General features: G+C 42.4%; 1 protein-coding gene across 2 annotated transcripts in view; it reads left to right on the top strand.

Moving 5' to 3' along the window:
* The window catches only part of LOC123973303 (E3 ubiquitin-protein ligase HECW2-like), a 28,510-nt gene extending 11,210 nt beyond the window's left edge, over nt 1-17,300 (top strand). The window contains exons 7-30 of one of the 2 annotated variants that reach the window (XM_046053208.1): nt 700-800; nt 1,473-2,398; nt 2,482-2,629; nt 3,071-3,229; nt 4,317-4,418; nt 5,668-5,818; nt 6,004-6,107; nt 6,250-6,374; nt 7,010-7,195; nt 8,516-8,671; nt 8,814-8,913; nt 9,004-9,100; nt 10,130-10,213; nt 10,508-10,617; nt 11,131-11,251; nt 11,340-11,453; nt 12,160-12,312; nt 12,436-12,534; nt 12,642-12,771; nt 12,920-13,066; nt 13,486-13,600; nt 15,029-15,114; nt 15,261-15,373; nt 16,203-17,300. In XM_046053208.1, coding sequence (XP_045909164.1) covers nt 700-800; nt 1,473-2,398; nt 2,482-2,629; nt 3,071-3,229; nt 4,317-4,418; nt 5,668-5,818; nt 6,004-6,107; nt 6,250-6,374; nt 7,010-7,195; nt 8,516-8,671; nt 8,814-8,913; nt 9,004-9,100; nt 10,130-10,213; nt 10,508-10,617; nt 11,131-11,251; nt 11,340-11,453; nt 12,160-12,312; nt 12,436-12,534; nt 12,642-12,771; nt 12,920-13,066; nt 13,486-13,600; nt 15,029-15,114; nt 15,261-15,373; nt 16,203-16,314 — 3,739 coding nt within the window. In that variant the 3' untranslated portion in view covers nt 16,315-17,300. The remainder of the gene's footprint in view (nt 1-699; nt 801-1,472; nt 2,399-2,481; nt 2,630-3,070; nt 3,230-4,316; nt 4,419-5,667; nt 5,819-6,003; nt 6,108-6,249; nt 6,375-7,009; nt 7,196-8,515; nt 8,672-8,813; nt 8,914-9,003; nt 9,101-10,129; nt 10,214-10,507; nt 10,618-11,130; nt 11,252-11,339; nt 11,454-12,159; nt 12,313-12,435; nt 12,535-12,641; nt 12,772-12,919; nt 13,067-13,485; nt 13,601-15,028; nt 15,115-15,260; nt 15,374-16,202) is intronic. The other variant, XM_046053217.1, reaches the window with a different exon arrangement.
* The last annotated feature ends 2,709 nt before the right edge of the window (nt 17,301-20,009 follow it).

Raw genomic sequence — 20,009 nt, 5'->3', positions numbered from 1 at the left:
CAAACAAGTCCAATCCATGGAGGCCCCACCTCGCAACTTACAGAACTTAAGGATCTGCTGCTAACGTCACGCCAGATAGCACAGCAAACAGAGGTGGAGTGGGGTCCATGCCTCAAAGGGTCAGGACTGTTTTGGCGGCAAAATTAGGACCTCACAATATTAGACAGGTGGTCATAATATTATGCTGATTGGTGTTGGGGTGTGGATACTCTGTCAAGAAGTATGCAGTCCTACAAAGAGTCTGCCTATGTACTATTCTGCCTTCCAGGCTTATTTAACTGTTATATGAATTAGCCCCCCCTAGTGCACACTTGGTTACTGTAAATTATTGGGATCTGGAAGTTAAGAGTTCTGTATTAATGGCACATGTCTCATAGAGTTCACTTGAGTGAAAGTGTATCTGAAGCCACTCTGATTGTTTGCACAGCTTCATTCCAGTGTGCTCCTTTGAGTCTCACATTAAACTTGGAGCTTAGATGCTACATCTTTATTCTTAAGTGTCATTTCTGAAGAGAGTTTAGCTGGCGGCTGAATTCAGGTTAGAGCACCGGAAGGAAAGCAGTGCAGCTTGTATTCCAAGAAAATGTGTTTCTTTTTGTCTGGTGCGTCTGTGTATTCTCTGATAATGCATCTTCTAGTATTGAAAGATGCTCTCATTACGGGTCGTATCTAATCTGTGTTGGGTCTGTGTGCATGCAGCGATCAGCCAGTCAGCTACAGCCTGTGCCGTCGTCTGCCTACGGACCATGTGAGCGGGCAGCTTCTGTTCAGAGTGGATATCACCACCACCGGACAAGAAGGTTTGTACATCATACATTTTGGGGTGATGTACCATGAATATGAGCCCCTGAGTGGGAGCCTTAATTTTTGATCATGCAGTCAAACAGAGACAGACAAATGAGCCTTGTGTTAGATTCAAACCCTAGCCCCTGCGGTAAAAACTAGCGATTGACAGATAGGGGTTTTCCAATGGCCGATGCTGATATTTGGATAGCAGGGCACAATATATATACAATATATAGACAAAAGTACTGGGACACCTACACAGTACTTTAATGACATCTCATTCTAAATGCATAGGCATTAATAAGGCCCCCTCTTTGCAACTACAACCAGTGTTGGGCATGGTACTCAATAATTGTAATGAGGTACTTTATAGTCCTTGCTCAGAACAGAAAATTACCTTTCACATCTAGAACATGAAACAGGTGCAGTGGATGAGTAGGTCAAAAGCTGCAAAGAAACTCCTGCACACTGTCTAACTTTAAATTTATAAGCTTGGTAACGTTTCAGTACTAGACCTTAATTTGGCCTGAAGGTCTAGAAAACTCTAATACTATAAAACATGTCCTCTCTTGTATTGCATGCTGTATATGACGGTTGATATAAATGCTGCATTACATTACTTGAAAGTTGTTTATTTTTTAAATAAAGTTTCAAAGATTTTGTTTTGTTTGTTTTCTTTTTCTCAGAAACTTCCCCAGGTGCAGAAAGAGGCATCTTGGGTGGCGCAGTGAACGGTGACCCTGGCAGTCCCTCGGACGACGAAGACCTCCCTCACCCATCCCTGTCCTCACGCGTCACATGCGGACCTTCTCCCACGGGCTCCGACGAGGGCTCCCTGTTAGTCAACGGTGCTTGTTACTATGGCGATGACAGCGTGTGGCGGGAGCCTGGGCAGATGGGAGAGGAGGATCTGCTTCCTGTGGCTCTGGGCGGCCACACCCACCGGCAGGTGTCACTCAACGACTACCTGGATGCCATCGAGGCTCCCAGGAGCCCTGAGGACCGACCTCAGGAGGGACCATCGCCGAAACTCCGCTCTAGCTTTCCAACGGACACGCGGCTCAACGCCATGCTGCACATAGACTCGGATGAGGATGAGGAGACAGCAGGGCAGCACAGGGAGCAATCACAGGAGGAGAGCACAGAATTAGCCTTACCAAGGAGATTAGCTACATCTGAGTCTCCACAGGGAAAAAAGGATTCAACAGGGGACCCACACGGGCAAACTGGAGAAAGGACTTGGCCTGGAAGCGGGGCCACAACAGAGGCAGGTTCCTCTGCCAGCGCTCAGCCTGGAACTGAGCCTGCAGGGGCTGAACCTGGATCTGCAGAAGGTGCAGCTGGAGTCCGAACACAAGCAGGAACATCAGCGGCTGTTGAGACTGCAGCTGGGACTGGAGAGATTGCTGGAGCATCAACTGAGGCTGTACATGCCACTGGAGAAACCTCCACGCCTTCCTGCTCATCTCAGGCATCAGCGGCAGAGGCAGGTGCAGCAACTGGGCTGGGGGAGTCTGTGGGGGAGTGTACCTGTCAGGAGCAGAGCAGCCGGACGGGTGCAAACCAGGAAGTGCCCTGCAATCCCTCACTTGGTCCACTTTCACCCATTCAGGTGAACATCTGTAGTTTTGGTGACTAAAAGCTAGATTCTTGGATGCCAGGTGGGAGGAGCTTATTTTTTCCCCCTCTCCTTAGGAGGTGGAGATGAGAAAGGAAGTGGCTCCGAAGGCAGAGGAGGAAGGGGCGGAGTCATCGAGCAGTGAGGCAAACGGGCCAGTAGCAGCAGCAGCTGCTCCTACCAGCAGCAACATAGCTGACCAAGGAGGAGGGACTTCTGAAAATGGTGAGTGTAAAATGTTTTTGTTAATGAGATACGCAATATTTTTTGGTAATAATTAAAAAGTATAGCCAGGCCGAAACAGTGAGAGAGAGAGAGAGAGAGAGAGAGAGAACTGTCAACAGATCTGTTTAAATGACATGTATGAATGTAGAAAACAGGTGTAAAATATGCAATGAACATATGTAGCTTTTGATTTAACTTTATTTGTACAAACTGACTGGATTTTAATCCTTGATACATTTTTTTTTGCCCTGGGAACAATGTTTTATTTCACTTTCCTTGCTATGAAAAAATTATTTGGTGTTTAATAGACCATAGAACTTTATGTAAATATATAATATGGCTGCCAGAGCCACGCGCAGGCCGCGGTATCTCATACCGCTGCTTTTGTCTGCTTCGTTGTTGAATAACATACATGAACTCCTAAAGTCTTGTTAATTACAGGAGCGAGAGCCAGCGGCGGGAACAGGCAGGAGGAGCAGGTGGTAGGGAAGGTGTGGAGGAGGCGGCCCATGCAGGCCTCCGGAGGCGTGTCCCAAAACCAGGAGGTGTGTGGGGCCAGAGAGAATCAGAACGGGACACCGGGTGCGGAGAGAGACACAAGTGAGATTCAAGGCTGGGATGGATTTATTTATTATTCCAATAAACAATAACTGAAAAGAAATTGTTATCGCCCTCGGGATTAATTTAGTTTTTATGTACATGGGAAAACACATTTATTTTTTCATCTATATAGCAACACATTTCCACACATTGTTACATCCTGTGAGGCTTTAGTCCTCTATCAGGTGCAACTGAGCAGCTCCATTGGAGCAGGGGAGGTTAATTGCTTTACATAAGGTCTCCTTAATGGTTGTTATTGAGAGAATCAAGGGTATTAATCATTCAATTTTCACGTCTATATTTTCCTGTCTCCTGGAGCAGTGCTTGCAGCCACTTCTTTGTAACTCAGGCTGTGATCTCGTCTAACAGACTTATAAAGAGTACCATCTAGACCTGCTCTACATTGAAAGAGCCCTGAGATAATTTTGGAAGGATTTGCTGCTATATAAATAAAACTGAGTTGTATTGAATTGAACAGGAGCAGATTAATGAAGAAAGTGACAGGCCAACTAGAATAAGCAGTTCATTTCCCTAAGCTTTTAATATGTTACTTTACTTTTTATCTATTTCATCTTCTTTTTTTCTCGGACTATGTTTGTTATTATTAAAACAAACTGATTCCACCACTAGTATGTATTGTATTCTGCCACAAATCCGACATAAGAGGAACATTCCCATGCAAAATCTGCAACGGCATCTCTCTCTCTCTCTCTGCCAGAGGATTTGAGAGTGATCAGGCAGCATTAATAAACGACTAGAGCATTATCCAGATGAGAACACGTTTCCTGCAGCTGCTGGATTACAGAGAGAACAGTTGTGCTTATTTAACCTTTTTGACAGTTTTAGATGATAGCAGGTAACAGTGCTGCGCTTGAGGGGAGATGCTGTAGGATCTGAGCTCACGCTTGGAAGGTCGTGAAGTTTTGCGGAGAAGGAGTTCTATGAAAATACATTCACTGACATACAGCACATAGGAGACATTTCTGCCTCATATTTAAAGTGATGCAAAAATGTTTTGCAGTTTTGATGACATCAGATATTGTGTGTGTGTTTGTGTGTGTGTGTGTGTGTGTGTGTGTGTGTGTAGGTGCCACAGCTCAGGCCAATGGCCACCAGTCTGTTCGCTCGCTGCCATCTGTCCGCCATGACATCAGTCGTTACCAGAGAGTGGACGAGCCGCTACCACCTAGTGAGTGTGTTTGTGTGTGTGTGTGTGTGCGCGCGTATGTGTGTTTGCAGTAAGTTATGATTTAAACTCCGGGGAAAGGTGTTGATCACTACATCACAAACCTCAGAAAAAGTCTCCTATCCTACGCTTTGTTCGCACCAAGCTACAGTAACACAGTTGTAAGTTATAAGAACATTTATTATTTGTGTAATGTGTTAATCAACAATCATAATTCTCCCATGAAGCATCAATGAATGAATGATTAACAGTTACTGATTTACACAGCTGTAATCTTATTTAATGTTATGTAATTGCACACATGAACAAATCCGCACAGTGTGTTATAATAAATATGTACAGATCAGTCACAGGCACGTTTAAATATTTTTATAAATGTGTGCAAATCCCTCAAAGACCTCTGAATTATTTATTTTCTTAACTGAATGTTCACTTGCTGAATTTCTTCTGGAGCTTTCAGCCACATCTCGCCGCTTTAATTAATAGATGGAGTTTGCTCAGTTGTCATGAGAGTGAAAATGTTTAAACATTTTATTAATTAAAAAAGTATTACTTAATATAAGTATAATAAATACATGTAATTAACTTAATACAGCAAATGAATAGTTACAAAACAGGAATTCTAGCTATTGTTCTTTTACTGTTACTTCACAGGAGGAGTTTTTTGACAAACTGATTAATAAACACTTTTATTTATACATACCATTTACAACCATTTATCAATTCTTTATAATTGCTTCCAAACAAGTGTTGCCCAAAAGTCTACTGAACAAGAGTTACTTCATCACCTTTCCAATATTCTGTGTGATTTTACTATTGTTTGCTTAGACAAAAGTAAATTATGCTCCAGGTCAAAGTCAGTTTTGCATTTTGGATATGTTTGGATCTTAACTGAAGTAGTTTTGTTGTCCTGTCAGTGCCTCTCCACTGGCTCCTCGTTACACTGACAGTCAAAATGATTTCATAACTCAAACTGTGAAGTATTTTAGATCACTTTCAGGGAAGAAAGACTGGTAGTATAATCACGCTTTGTGCCTGTTCAAAAGAATCCATTCTTCGTCTTTTCAGAGGGTGGTCATTCCTTTGCACCTTTGCAGAAATTCTTACCATTACTGACAAGCCAACAGATGAATAAAATCGATTATACATTTGTTTGTTTAGATACCAAACCTCTGCATTGTCCTCATCAGCATGGCCTTACAATTGTGTTCTTACTTCTGTCAATGTGTGTGTGTGTGTGTGTGTGCGCCAGACTGGGAGGCTCGTATTGACAGCCACGGTCGGATCTTTTACGTGGACCACGTGAACAGAACCACAACTTGGCAGCGTCCCACCGCTCCCCCTGCTCCGCAGACCCTCCAGAGGTCCAGCTCCATACAGCAGATGGAGCAGCTGAATCGCAGGTCAGAACACACACACACACACACACACACACACACACACACACACACACACACACACACACACACACACACACACACACACACACACACACACAGACACACAAAGACAGATACCATATGGTTAGCATTACTTTACTATTACTGTCACTGTGGTAATCAACATACACATACACACACCTTTGCAGGTATCAAAGTATACGTAGGACTATAACCAATGACAGCCGAGCAGAGGAACAGCCAGCCAATGAGCTGCCGCCAGACGAGACTGACACGCACCCCTCCATCCCAGGTAATCCTCTCACTGCACTGCATTCTGCTCTGTGTGGTCTGTAAAGCATGTCCTGGATTTGTCCTGGCCTTGATTTGTGTATTTTTTTCTGACTCTGTGTGTGCGTGCTGTGCGTGTGTGTGTGTGTGTGTGTGTGTTGCAGAGCTGCGTAGGGACAACAGTGTGGCTCAGTCCAGTTCCAGGTCTCGCCTTACCCTGCTGCTTCAGTCCCCCAGCGCAAAGTTCCTCACCAGCCCTGACTTCTTCACTGTGCTGCATTCCAACCCTGTACGGAGACTTATTGTCTTCTTCTCTCTCTTCTTTCTTTCAACCAATCCATCTCTCTTTCCCCCAACCTCCTTCTCGTAGATAGCATTCTGCTATTTGTTGCAGGAAATTGCAAGGCCTTCTCTTCTCAACCTCTGTCTACCACAAACTCATTAAGGGAATGTACGAAAATTAGTAGGGAAAAATACAACTATTTCACTGGCTTCCTGTTTGGGTCTTATCAGTCATGCAAAACAAAATGCTACTGACAGTACTTTATTTTGTACTGTGCAAATAACACTTGCACTGTGCATGTCGCCGTATGTGCTTTGTACTGCTTTGTTGTCAGTCTATTCAAAAAAATAGTGGGGGGGGGGGGGGGGGGAGCTATGAATGACACTGGGGAGGGTCTTGCTTTTCTATAAAGTGGGATGTAAGATTCAGCCTCCCTCCCCACACCAATAATTTTCATACAGTCCCTTACTTGTAAAATTCAAAGCACATACGCCTAATAATGGTGATGGATAATGATCACAGTGGGACAACTTCACTTAACAAAAATCTCATTTCTCTGGTGAATGTGTTTCCCCCTCTTCCTCTCTGCTATAAATTCTCCCCTGCTTCTCTCTCTCGGTCCCTCACTGTCTCTCTCTCAGAGTGCCTACCGTATGTTCACCACCAACACGTGTCTGAAGCATATGATCAGTAAGGTTCGTCGGGATGCTCACCACTTTGAGCGCTACCAGCACAACAGGGACCTGGTGGCTTTCCTCAACATGTTCACCAACAAACAGCTGGAGCTGCCCAGAGGCTGGGAGATGAAGCACGACCACACCGGCAAGGTGGGAACGACACCCATATCAGTTCCTCAAAGTCTCATTTTAATAACTCAAGGCTTTTGGATATAGTAAAATTCAAAGAGGTTGTAGATAAACATGCTCAAACATTTGTCTCTGTTATTTATTTGTCATTTCTATTTAAAAAAGTGTTTTTTAAACATATAAATGTAACTCGATGATGATTGATGATTTAAACCTGTCAGGTTGGAACAGCCGCTGAAACTGATTTTTATGTTTTGTGGACAAAATATTCTGCCACAAAATATGTTTAGTCGCATGAAATACATGATGTGGTGTTTATCGTAGGCTCACAGTGTCATGTTCCCTTCCATACAATGCATCTAACCACAAAATTAAGAATATAGAATATCATTACCATGTTATTGTCAAAGTTAGAGGAGATTTTACTTATAAATAAAGTACTAAATGGATAAAAGTTAATAGGACATTGCTGCCTTCAAATGGAGCTCATGGTTATGACTTGGTGGTGATGGTGCCGTGGGGAAGACCTGTAGGAGACCTGCGTTTGATTCTCACTGTGACACATCCACTGACACTCCCTAGTTGTTCAAGAGGCCGACCTCTGACATGTATAGCAATTGCAAATGTATGCAAAATGTAAATGTATGTCATGGGTAGTCGTGTACACATGATGCTTGCAACATGGACGCCATGGACTCCTTATTGCTCTCTTGTCATTCTTCGCTTCTTTCCAAGAAATGTTGACTCACTTTGTATTTCAACGCCTTGCGGAGGAGAAAGATATGAAATGTACATAGAATTATAATATATTAAGGTACCATTCACACAAAAAATTAAGTTCCATGGCCATTTCTGAAAACGTCAGCATGTCCCCCGGCAACATGTCCCAACTTGTGAACTAGAAATGTTCTGGATACCGGACCCAAAGATGGCGCGATTCAGTCCAACGTGAATTTCTAACCTGGCGAGAAGGGTCTTCTTATTTTATTGCGCGGTTCTTCTTATGTCTTATGTTATAGAAAGAGTCACAATTGACCTTGTTTGAAGCTCGAGGTGTTACAGACGTGTTTTTTCCCCCTGCAATAGTGGCCACTGGGCAAAATTAGAAACAAGCCTGAGTGGCAGTGGCCTGTCCAGGTCTTATTATACATCCATAATACCCCGAGAGGGCGGCGTTCATATGGACTGTTATCATGAACACGGTAAACATGACCCATTTGAAGGCAGCATAAGTAAATATTTGTATTTCAACGTTTCGTAGTTTCTGTATCGCAAAGAAACGTATACTGTTTACTCCACTGAAAAAATGGACGCTTGACAGTTTCTTTTTTGTGTATGCAGCCTTTCTTTGTGGACCATAACTGCCGTGCCACCACTTTCATTGACCCCCGGCTGCCTCTCCAGAGTGCTCGCCCCCCCCCAAGCCTCCTGGCCCACCGCCAACACCTGACCCGCCAACGCAGCCACAGTGCTGGGGAGGTCAGCCCACGACGACTGGTGAGTACTAAACCACAGATACATGACACAGTCACATGTTGCTTAGATGCCTCTTAGGGTTAGGGTTATGCCATATAATAACAAAACTCACCTCTAAAATCAGAAGGGGAAAAAATAACATCCTCTTCCCCTCTCTCTGTAGGCGGGTGAAGACCCTCGTCATGCCGGCCCACCCGTACTGCCGCGGCCTTCCAACACCTTCGCTTCTGCCAACAGGGGTCAGTGCCAAGATGTGCCAGTGGGTCAGTATACGCACAAACATCCGCACACACATACAACCCTTCAGAAATGATCACAGTTGACCTAAATGAATGTGTGTGCTCTTCTTCTAGCTTACAACGACAAGATTGTGGCATTTCTTCGCCAACCAAACATCTTTGAGATTTTGCAGGAAAGACAGCCCGACTTCAACCGGAACCATTCACTCAGGTAGACACTCGTATTTACTGTAGTATTCAATTTTATTTATGTATGTATATGGCGCCAATTCATTATCTTAGGACACTTGTCATGTAGACCAGTTTTGTTTGATGTGTTTGATGTTGGAGTTAAAGGACATGTCCTGATCAAAAATCACACCCAAGATTCCTCGCGGTGGTGCTGGAGGCCAGGGTGATGCCATCTGTGATGGAAATTTGATATTTTACTGCATTATTATAGACCAGTGTTTCACTGTGTGGTTTTTGATCATTTGGTTAGGTTGTGGTTAGGTTGCAGTTAGGTAGAGGTTCCCATGGGAAAGATGCTCATTAGAGAGTTTTCTTATCTGACTGGCCATGATAAGCCTTCATCTCAGGGCAGTTTGTCCCTACTCCCTTCCTCCCTAAGATAGCTGCGTACTATAAAGTCACCTGTTTCTTCACCGGCTCTTTGTCTTACATTCTGCAGACTGTTTGCACTCTGTATGCCTGTCCGACCCTTTGCGAAGAATAAAAAAAAAGACGTCTAGATTGGACTCATTGGACTTAATTCAGTAGACTCACTTAAGGTTTAATTTCCAAAACACATCCAGAGAAGCTATTTTTTTTAGTAATACATCTTGGAGGTATTCGGGTATAATAACTGAGTCTGAGTTTAACACCAGAAAATTACAGGTCATCCAGGTTTTTACGTCCTTAAGGCATGCTTGAAGTTTAGCTAAGCAGAACTAAGATCTAACATGAAAAGCACAGAAACAAGTGCATTGTCTGATGCAGTCAGAATGTCATTTGTAGTGCTGTCTCTGTGCTATGAGGCACTCTAAGTCCTGACTGAACATTCTCAAATGAACAGTTGTTATGTAGAAAGTCACACAACCGAAGGATATTACAGAGAAGCTAGTAGGACTGTAGGACTCTGCCTCCTGGTCTCAACTCCGGGTCGTCATGGTTTTGGTCCACTTATAAACGCGGTCAGATTTCTAGATATGAGAGCTCAACCACCAGCATTCTTCTAGGTGTATTGTTCTTGTGATAACAGGGAGAAGGTGCAGCTGATCCGCACAGATGGAGGGTCGGGATTGGCCAGGCTGTCGGGTGACGCTGACCTTGTCATTCTGCTTAGGTGAGACCTGCTTCCTTCCTCCCTTTCCTCCTTTCTTTCCCTCCACGTTTCCTTCCCTTCCTAATATTTGCTTCCTAATTTAATTCCTCCCTTTTTCCTACTTCCTGTTCTCTCTTCTTTTTTTTTTTTTTATTGGCTTCACTTTTTCCATTTCAGGTCTTATTGTATTAGTTGTGCATTACTTTCCCTCTGCACTTCCTTTTTATTTCCTTTCTTTCTCTCTGACTTTCAGCTGTAGTCACTTAAGTTTATTTAATTTCTGCCTCGCTCTGTCTCCCCTCGTCTCTCCTGCAGTCTGTTTGAAGATGAAGTCATGTCCTACGTGCCTCCTCACGCCTTACTTCACCCCAGCTACTGTCAGTCACCTCGAGGATCCCCGGTCTCCTCTCCGCAGAACTCGCCTGGTAAGAGACAGAGAGACAGTCACACACTTACATTAAATACAGTCATTTTTATTTCATAAATACGATTGGGACCAATTCCCCAAACTATTTCAGAGATGAGGATCTACCTTTCTATCAGACCCATGCGTACCTCTTCAACATGTGGAGAAATCCAAAGCTTGACTGACTGTTACAAAGCTGTGATTGGTGCAAATGGTCAATTCTTTTAGATGACTTAAACTTAATAGATACATTTCTATTCACTAATATTATCAGACGAGATTCATTATTCCCCGATTTAAAAATCAGCCGAAAATATCAGTCAACGAGATGTCCTTCAGAAAACTTCACTTCGTCATCACTACCCATAGATAAACCTCTGTCTTTGTCAGAAGTTATTTTGGGAAATCCAGTTAAATCTGAAGTTACAGATTAAACGATGAAAAGGGGGAGAGTAATAACAAGAAATCGAATAAACAAAATAACCCCTGAAATGCACAGATTTTTTTATTCACTCTTTCTTTCTGCGTGTAGGTACTCAGAGAGCTAATGCCAGAGCCCCAGCACCCTACAAGAGAGACTTTGAAGCCAAACTGCGTAACTTTTACAGGAAACTGGAAACTAAAGGCTACGGCCAAGGACCAGGGAAGCTGAAGTAGGTGCATTTGCCAAGAGAGAGCAACCTTTCTTTCCTGTTTCTTTGTGTTTACACATGTTTGTGTCCTTATGTGTGTGTTACTCAGATTGATCATACGTCGTGACCACCTGCTGGAAGATGCCTTCAACCAGATCATGTGCTATTCCCGTAAAGACCTGCAACGCAGCAAGCTCTACGTCAGCTTTGTCGGGGAGGAGGGGTGAGTATGTGGGATGGAAAAGATAAGCAAGCATGACACCCACGACATGTGCGTGCAAAATGTGTCTGTGGTTCCTTTTTTTTCCTTTGATAATTGTTCGATTTCGTCAAACCAGTAAAACCATCCTATCATTGAACAAAAATCAGGATTTTAATATATCGCCATACTGACAGTAATGATTACAGACATATGGTAAACATGTGGTAATTCACTGTAGGCTTACATTATCCTAAAGTGAAAGTAAAAGAATTATTATCCACAGTCAGCCAAAGTAATTAAACGTGTCATAGGGTTTAACAATTTAAAAAAAAAAAAAAAATCTAGTTACATTTTTTTTTACTGATACTGCAGTTGCGATATGATTTGCAATATTGGATAGAATAATAATTTTTACATCATTATTCTCATTTTCATTGAAAAACGTATTTAAATTAAGTCTGCACAATACGGTCTGTAGACCAACACATCTCTGCAGCATGACAACATTTAATACTAAAGGGTATTTTTCGACACACCTCCTGCTATTTAAAGATTTTGATGAATTGTCCTGGAGTGAAAGATAATTGTTGATTGTAGGGAAAGTTATTGTAAAAGGGGTTTATTAATGAAAGAAAGAAAGAACAAACTAATAATGTTTTAGAAAGCAAGAAGATGTGATTTACATCAGCATGCAGTAAGGATAAATCTGTGCATTTGTGTGTTGCAGGTTGGACTACAGTGGACCTTCCAGAGAGTTCTTCTTCTTGGTTTCCAGGGAGTTGTTCAACCCTTATTACGGCCTGTTTGAATACTCTGCCAACGACACCTACACCGTCCAGATCAGCCCCATGTCCGCCTTCGTAGACAATCACCACGAATGGTGAGGTTTACTCTACACACACACACACACAGGGTTTTGACATTAACACCCGCCAAATGCGTCCTGCAGTGCCGCCGTCAGCCTGTCAGTGTGTGCGTGTGTGTGTGTGTGTGTGTGTTTCAGGTTTCGGTTCAGTGGTCGTATTCTGGGTTTGGCTCTGATCCATCAGTACCTGCTGGATGCCTTCTTTACCAGACCCTTCTATAAAGGCCTGCTGCGCATGTATGTACTACCGTAAACAATGCACAAACGCATTTTTTTTTTTTTTTTAACTCATTCACATATAAACCAACACACACACATTCTCGCCCTCCTCTCTCGCCGTGTAGTCCCTGTGACCTGAGTGACCTGGAGTACCTGGACGAGGAGTTTCACCAGTCTCTTCAGTGGATGAAGGACAACGACATAGAAGACATGCTGGACCTCACCTTCACCGTCAATGAAGAAGTCTTCGGACAGGTTAGACTCTGTGTTTCCAAAATGTATTTTATGTGGCAAGACGGAGAAAGAGGAAGGGACTGTGTTTGTGTTTTGCTTCCTCTTCAGGAAATAAAGTGATGGAAAAGATCAGCAAAAGATCAATAAGTTTCTGCCTGTGTTCCCATAGATAACGGAAAGAGAGCTGAAGCCCGGCGGAGCCAACATCCCTGTCTCTGAGAAGAACAAGAAGGAATACATTGAGCGGATGGTGAAGTGGAGGATAGAGAGAGGAGTAGTGCAGCAGACTGAAAGCCTGGTCAGAGGATTCTACGAGGTACAGCTTAGTGTCACGTCAATCCAATCTGACTTTCACATTTTACATTTTATATACATCAGTCTTTCCGGGATTTTAATGGGCCTTTTTGTGATTGTTTCACCTAAAATGCCTGATTTTGCGGCAGCTTTTCTAAATAATTGCGATGTTTTTCAGCATTTCTTTGCGATGGAATTGTGGGAATAAGTGGAAACTGTAAAGGTAGATGTCCAAGGTATTTCCAACTTTAGAATTATAGTTGAAGTGATTGGTCAAAATTGCAAGTCGCGCTGAATTCACAGGAATTTGTGTTAATAGGTGCAATTGCGACACTTTGTTCACTTTCAGGTATTGAGTTTCTGCGATATCTTTATGTTTTTTCTGTTTCTCTATCAAAATGTTCTGTGGAAAATGGAATATTTTGTGTGTGTATTTTCCAGGTGGTGGATGCGAGGCTGGTGTCTGTGTTTGATGCCAGGGAGCTGGAGCTGGTGATCGCCGGCACAGCTGAGATTGACTTATCAGACTGGAGGAACAACACAGAGTATAGAGGAGGTATGGAAGAAAAGACGGATGAATGTTTAGACTAAATGTATTTTTATTTTATTTTATTTATTTATTATTTATTAATTTTAAACCTTTGTTTGTGTATGTTCCTACAACAATAAGGAGATCAAGGGAAAATTTTACCTCACGCACCGCAGTACTTTACTATTATTCATTCAGTCTTATTTTACTTGCACCTACTTCTCGGCCCTCATGGCACCAGGGAGCCATACCAGGCAAGACGGGTGCAGTGCAAAATGGGGAGGCAGAGGCTGGACCCCCGTACCCAACAAGACCTCTCTCTAGCCAGTATGGCCTGCCTGTTGCTGTCTCAGAGGGGCTGCCAGAAAACAGATCCTCTGGGAGAGGGTCGATGTCCCTTGTTCTGAGCGATGCCACTGCCTCTGGAGTGAATCCCTTCAAACGTGCTTGATATTTACAGTACAGATTCACTGTTCACAGTCACTGTGAACAACGGCATAATCAGCATATCAGTGGCCACAGGAAACCTGCTGTGGCCACTTCCTAAGTGTTGCTAAAAGTTTGGTATATATATATTTTTGTGTGGCTCTAAATTTTTCTCCAGAGAATGAAGCCTACTGACTTTGGAGACTCTTTATCTTGGACCATCTTGGATTCATCCAGTACTTCTGTAGTTTTGCTGGCATTTTGTCCTAAACCGATGTTCCCATAAACCTCAGCCACACAGCTTTGTGTTTAGCGAGAATTTGCAAATGTTGGCATGGTAAACTAAGATGGTCTACAACATCATAAACATTATACGAGCTCACGAACAGCTTCACAGACCCTCGCTTATTAACCACAATGAAATACGAACCAAGTAGAGTACGTGTTCATCACATATTTCTTTCCCTTGCTTATTTTCTAATGAGGTAGTGAGGTTTTATATATATGACATAAAACATGCATGATTTGTGAAGAGGCATGTGAACCTGAAGTCTTGTATGGGCAGCCCCCTGTTTCAGCTGCCAACATTTGCGCTGATGAGTTGTAACCCACAATGCTTCCTCTTGAGGGGTTGGGAATCAAGGGTTAGACCCATAATGAGCCAGCGCCTTCAGGGTCTGTTACATACAGTTACTTCAACATTCACACACATCGCCAGCAACCAGACACCCATCCAGATCAGCCAAATAGATAATCTTGATACTCGTACTGTAAACAAATGCATACATTAACCACAGTAGTCTAGTCTTTGCCCAGCACTTACCATGTGCCTCCTTGTTTGGAGAGTAATTGTCTCGCGGGTTCGTGTCTGTGTTGTGTCCTCCTTTTTTCCTCTGACTCGTGGCTCGTCTAACCATCAGATCCCAGACTGCTCTGAGTTCAGTTTCCGGATGAGGGCTCGGATGTTGTTATTCAGCATTATCACGATCGTGTGGCCACAGTTACATGAAAATGACGTCTTATGTTTAGGTTACCATGACAACCACATTGTGATCCGGTGGTTCTGGGCAGCTGTGGAAAGGTTCAACAATGAACAGAGACTGCGGCTCCTGCAGGTAGGCGCACGTGTGTCTGTGTGTGTAAGATAGAGACAGAAAGTGCATTTTTGCCACCAGTCTTCTAATTCTCTTTTTTTCTTTTCTGTCCTCTCTCCCTCCTGTCTCCCACTTCGTCTCACCCTCCCTCCCCTCGGCCTTTTCAGTTTGTGACCGGGACATCCAGTATTCCCTATGAGGGCTTTGCTTCTCTGCGAGGCAGCAACGGACCCCGACGGTTCTGTGTGGAGAAGTGGGGGAAGGTCACCTCGCTACCCAGGTAAACACAGGAGGAAACTGCAACACAAATCTCATCGTGGTTTGATTTCTTTATGAGAGGTTATGACCGGGCTTATTACAGGTCTGTGACAGCCACCAAAACCGGATTGTTTTCCCTTTCTTCAGAGCATTGGATTTGTTGATTTTTGGTTTCAACAAATATAACAAAAATTGCCTACCTCAGCTTTAATTATTTTAAATCACCACACAGACACCATTAGCAGTATGGATATTTACGTTATGAGAAATGCAATATTTCTATACATGTACTGATCTGTACATACTGTATAGTGTAAAGCAAACAACAAGCTACTCTCTGCCTAACAAAATATGGACATGACACCACAGATATGCTCCTATTTTAAGCAATCCAGCTGTCAACAAAGGCCGCACAGCAGCCACCGCTTTACGAGTGTTCTGTTTTACACGTTACTAGAGCCTGACTGATATGGGATTGTTACGACTGAATCAGATTATGTGTAGTTATGGGACCTCTCTAAGATAAAACGACATAATGCAAAATAACAGTGAACATACTTTCAGCAACAGTGGAGTGGCAGAGCGCCCTCTCATAAACAAACTATGCAACAACAACACTCATAACATGATGGAAGGATCAGTCTCTAAATTTTTTTTTTTATTTGTCATAAATCGGCTGGTATAAACGCCGATAACGATTTACGGCATGCCGATTTATCGGTTTGGGTTACTACAGTGCTTGTGTGTTGGGCTCAGACGCTGTCTAAATGTGAGTGGCCTACGCTCCCCGAATGCATCCTGGAGCGAAAGTGAAAAGAAAATGTCTAATATCACCTGTGGTCTCTCTCCAGAGCTCATACCTGTTTCAACCGGCTGGATCTGCCGCCGTACCCGTCCTTCTCAATGCTGTATGAGAAGATGCTGACCGCAGTGGAGGAGACCAGCACCTTTGGGCTGGAATGAGAATCTCTTCTGTCCACCTACCTAATTCACAGCTACCCTCAAGCTTGAAAGCCGCCTTTAGTTACCCCTCAAGGACTGCTGGTGGTAGTAAAGAGAGGAAGCCATGTCAGAAGCTGAACATGGGTTCAAAAAGCTGTATCCAATTTATGGTTTGTGTTTAATTTATAATTTTATAACAGGGGCTGAAAAGACCATTTGAAATGTCCCGTGTACAGAAGTAAACGCTTATTTCGCACCTGCTTAGTAACGCACGCTATCACCTGCGTGATGCGACGAATAAAGACTCTCACTGCCTTTGGGACCAGAATCGTAACTGCCAGGATTTGACCAATCAGATGGGTTTTTCTTTTTCACTTTCTCTTTGATACCAGGAGGTAAAATTTTAAGATGTACACTACACATCAAAGGAGAAGCGACTACTGCCTTCACTGCAAAAGCTGAGTGGCCTCTTTTACTCTGGCTTGGATGGACCTCGAAGGATTTTAAGGCTTGCCCAGAACTGTGAGCTTTAGTGACGCCGTCATTGTAGTACAGTGTCTCCTTGTGGCCTGTTGCTGTAACTGCACTCATGTACATTTTGTTTCTCAAAGCCTTTTTCGAGGGCCGCCTGAGGTAACTTTTGATAAAGTTTGTGGGATTTTCCAGTGAACTTCTACAGCTGATTTTGCTGATCCTTGGCCAGACAGAAGCTTTGATATTGTTATTACAGTGATTTTCTAATGATGTGGCAGTTATATGTGGATGATTTGAATGTAAGTAACTTTATGATTTAGATTATGTGGGGGAGGTTGTACCTGATCTGGATCAATTGGCAAAAAATATTTGCTCAGTAAAAGAAGTTAAAAATAGCTATGATCCAGGTTTGTTTTCTAAAGTTTGTAGTCTACACTCAAAATGTGTAGATTGAAAGACAATTCTATATCGAAATAGTCCAAGGAAATTAAATGTTCACACAACAGTGGCAGATCTAGAGCATTTTAGATGGGGAGGCAAAGGGGTGGCATGGGAGGGGAAAGGGTGGGGGTCCCCACATGAAAACTCATGCTCCTTCTGCAGGTAAATATCTAAGGGGTGTGCACTTTACCCCCTTCCTTTGTATTTTCTATCTATGCTCTGATCTCTAAGAAGTTCTTGGTTAAAAGTCATGTTTTACAACGTGTGGGTAATAAGCTACAATCAATCAATGAACATTTAACAGGGAATGATTTGTAGAGTACCCAATCTCATCATGGCTAAAATATTTCCAGTGTGACTGTCAGGAATCTAGCCGGTCAGCGCAACACGTTCTCATTCCCAAGTCGTCAGATATGGACGCATGGTCAAGACCTGTTAGGATCAGTTTGTAATGCACCGGGGAGCCCCTTAGTGTCAGAGATCAACGCAGTGAGGGAAGCCATGTAAAATGTTTTTATTTAAGTTACGTAACGTTACTTAACTTAGGTACGTTAAGTCATGTAATGTAACTTTAACCATGACAATGATCTTTTCCTAAACTTAACCAAGTACTTTGGTGCCTAAACCTAACTAGTGTTTCACAACGTTAACCACTAGTTTTATTTTGAAAGTCTAACGGGACGTTGCATATTTATTGTTGTTAACTTGACCCCAGAGCCCTACACGTCAAAAAAACAACACGTAAGGGGTACCCAGGGCGTTAAAAAGCACGGTCAAGGGGTCTTGACCAAGGTCTGCGCAGATTCACGTGCTTATATTAACAGATGGATGTTAGGGGAAGAACACTATATATTTACTAATTAATTAAATTAAAAAACTGACTGAACATTCCCTAAATATCTAAATTTACTATGTATTGCACTGTGTTTGCTGTCCAGCATTTTATTTAAGTTTTTGAGTGTGAAGTGCATGCCTTATACAGGGCCCACAAAATTCCAGCAATTGAATGGGGGGAAAAAAGTCCAGTCCATAGCATGTACACTTCTCTCTTTTTGACGCAAAGGGAAGCGATGATTAATAAGTATTCAAAATCTCAATTAACTGCTCACTAAACTTCTGAGTGTATATTATGTAGGGAGCAGTGAATGACGTGGTTAATCGGAGGATTACCAAAGTTATTACCATTCATCCTGAGGGGAACAATTATCTGAACCAAATTCCATCCAATAGTTCAGATATTTTAGTTTGGACAAAAGCGGTTAACCCCCTGATACTGGCGTCTTAAAACTAAGGGCTTTGCATTAATTTGCAAATTAATGTTGATCTAACGCTACAATAATGAGCGTGGACTTTCTCTATATTCTTTGCCTGTTTCAGTGATTAAGGAGGTAGTGGTGACAGAAGATTACTTTACAATTACAACTCCAACCCCCCCACCCCCCCCATGCCTCCCTCTAGATCAGCCCCTGTTGTGCAACACCAGTTGTACTTATAGAAAAGGGTTCTGAGACATTCAATAATATATAAACTGGCATAAAAATGCTGCAGCATAATCACTGTTGCTCATTATTATTATTATTAACATTATTTTTATTGTTATTGGCTAGTTATTCACTTTACACACTATGACTAAGAGCTCCAAATGATGGAGTTTTCTCTTTTTTTCTTTGCTCTTTCTACACTTGTGTTGTTGTCCACATCAGTGAATTTGATTATACATGCTGTATGTAAACTCTGACCTGACGAGTTGAACTCTGACAAAGTTTAATAGCACCTCTAGATTTGCACTCATTTCAATATTGAATGACTTGTATCAACTCAATGTTAATGTTAATTTAATCATGTTGTTTTGTGGAATTCACATGGAGAGCTCCCACAGTAAACCGTAAAAACCATACGGTCCTCACAATAGAAAAGCATGAACATTTTGTATAAAGTACATTTTGAAGGAGCTTGCATTGAATATTTTCTCTTTTGTACATGTAGATACTTCCTTCCACATGTCCTCTTCACTCACATTTCCCCCTGCACTATGAATGTAAGCACACCTTGAACTGCCACACATAAATACAACTGTCCACGTGCAGGCCTACAACATAAAACCCTTCTGAATGCCTCATTTTAGACACAGCGAAATCCAGACTATATGGAAGCCTATTTCGGCCAAGAAAAATTAAAAATAAATGTATGAAAAGTTAAGCCTTGTTCTGAAATTCTTGCAGCAGGTCATTTTCTCTTATTTCTACTAAGAATCCCTCCTGGTACACAATATTCATCTCTCAGCTTTTCCATAGTGTGTCTGGTCTTTCCCTATAAGGTCATCTTTAACTGGCCTAAATCTGAACAGCCAATCTGCTGGATGTTAGACTCAAATGCATTACGATGAAATCTGGAAGTGCAACGTTGCACAATTACTATCTCTTAATTTTGCCATAGTATCTCGTAATTTTTCCTTAGTATAAGATTTTGTCTTGTCCTGAGAATTATTAATTTCGTCTTTCATTCATCTATTTATTTTTATTTTTCTGGCGGAAATGGGCTTCCATACAACCAAAGTTACTACAGATTGCTACAGACTCCTTTTTATGTGTGTTCACCATATACAAAAAACTTAAAAACCTAAACAGGGCAATATATGCAAGGTTTGGGGCCACTGTTGTCATTTTAAACAGATTTTGATAAAGTCCTGGACCTACTGTTTTCCTTGTTTACACTTTTAGAGAATGTACTCGAATCCAGAATACAAACATTACATTATTTCTGCATGAAGTTAACATCTTGGGTAAACTTTCATGTGCAAA

Source organism: Micropterus dolomieu, linkage group LG01, assembly GCF_021292245.1.
Source record: "Micropterus dolomieu isolate WLL.071019.BEF.003 ecotype Adirondacks linkage group LG01, ASM2129224v1, whole genome shotgun sequence".
NCBI classification, from domain to species: domain Eukaryota; kingdom Metazoa; phylum Chordata; class Actinopteri; order Centrarchiformes; family Centrarchidae; genus Micropterus; species Micropterus dolomieu.
This window is presented reverse-complemented; position numbering and strand designations above follow the sequence as displayed.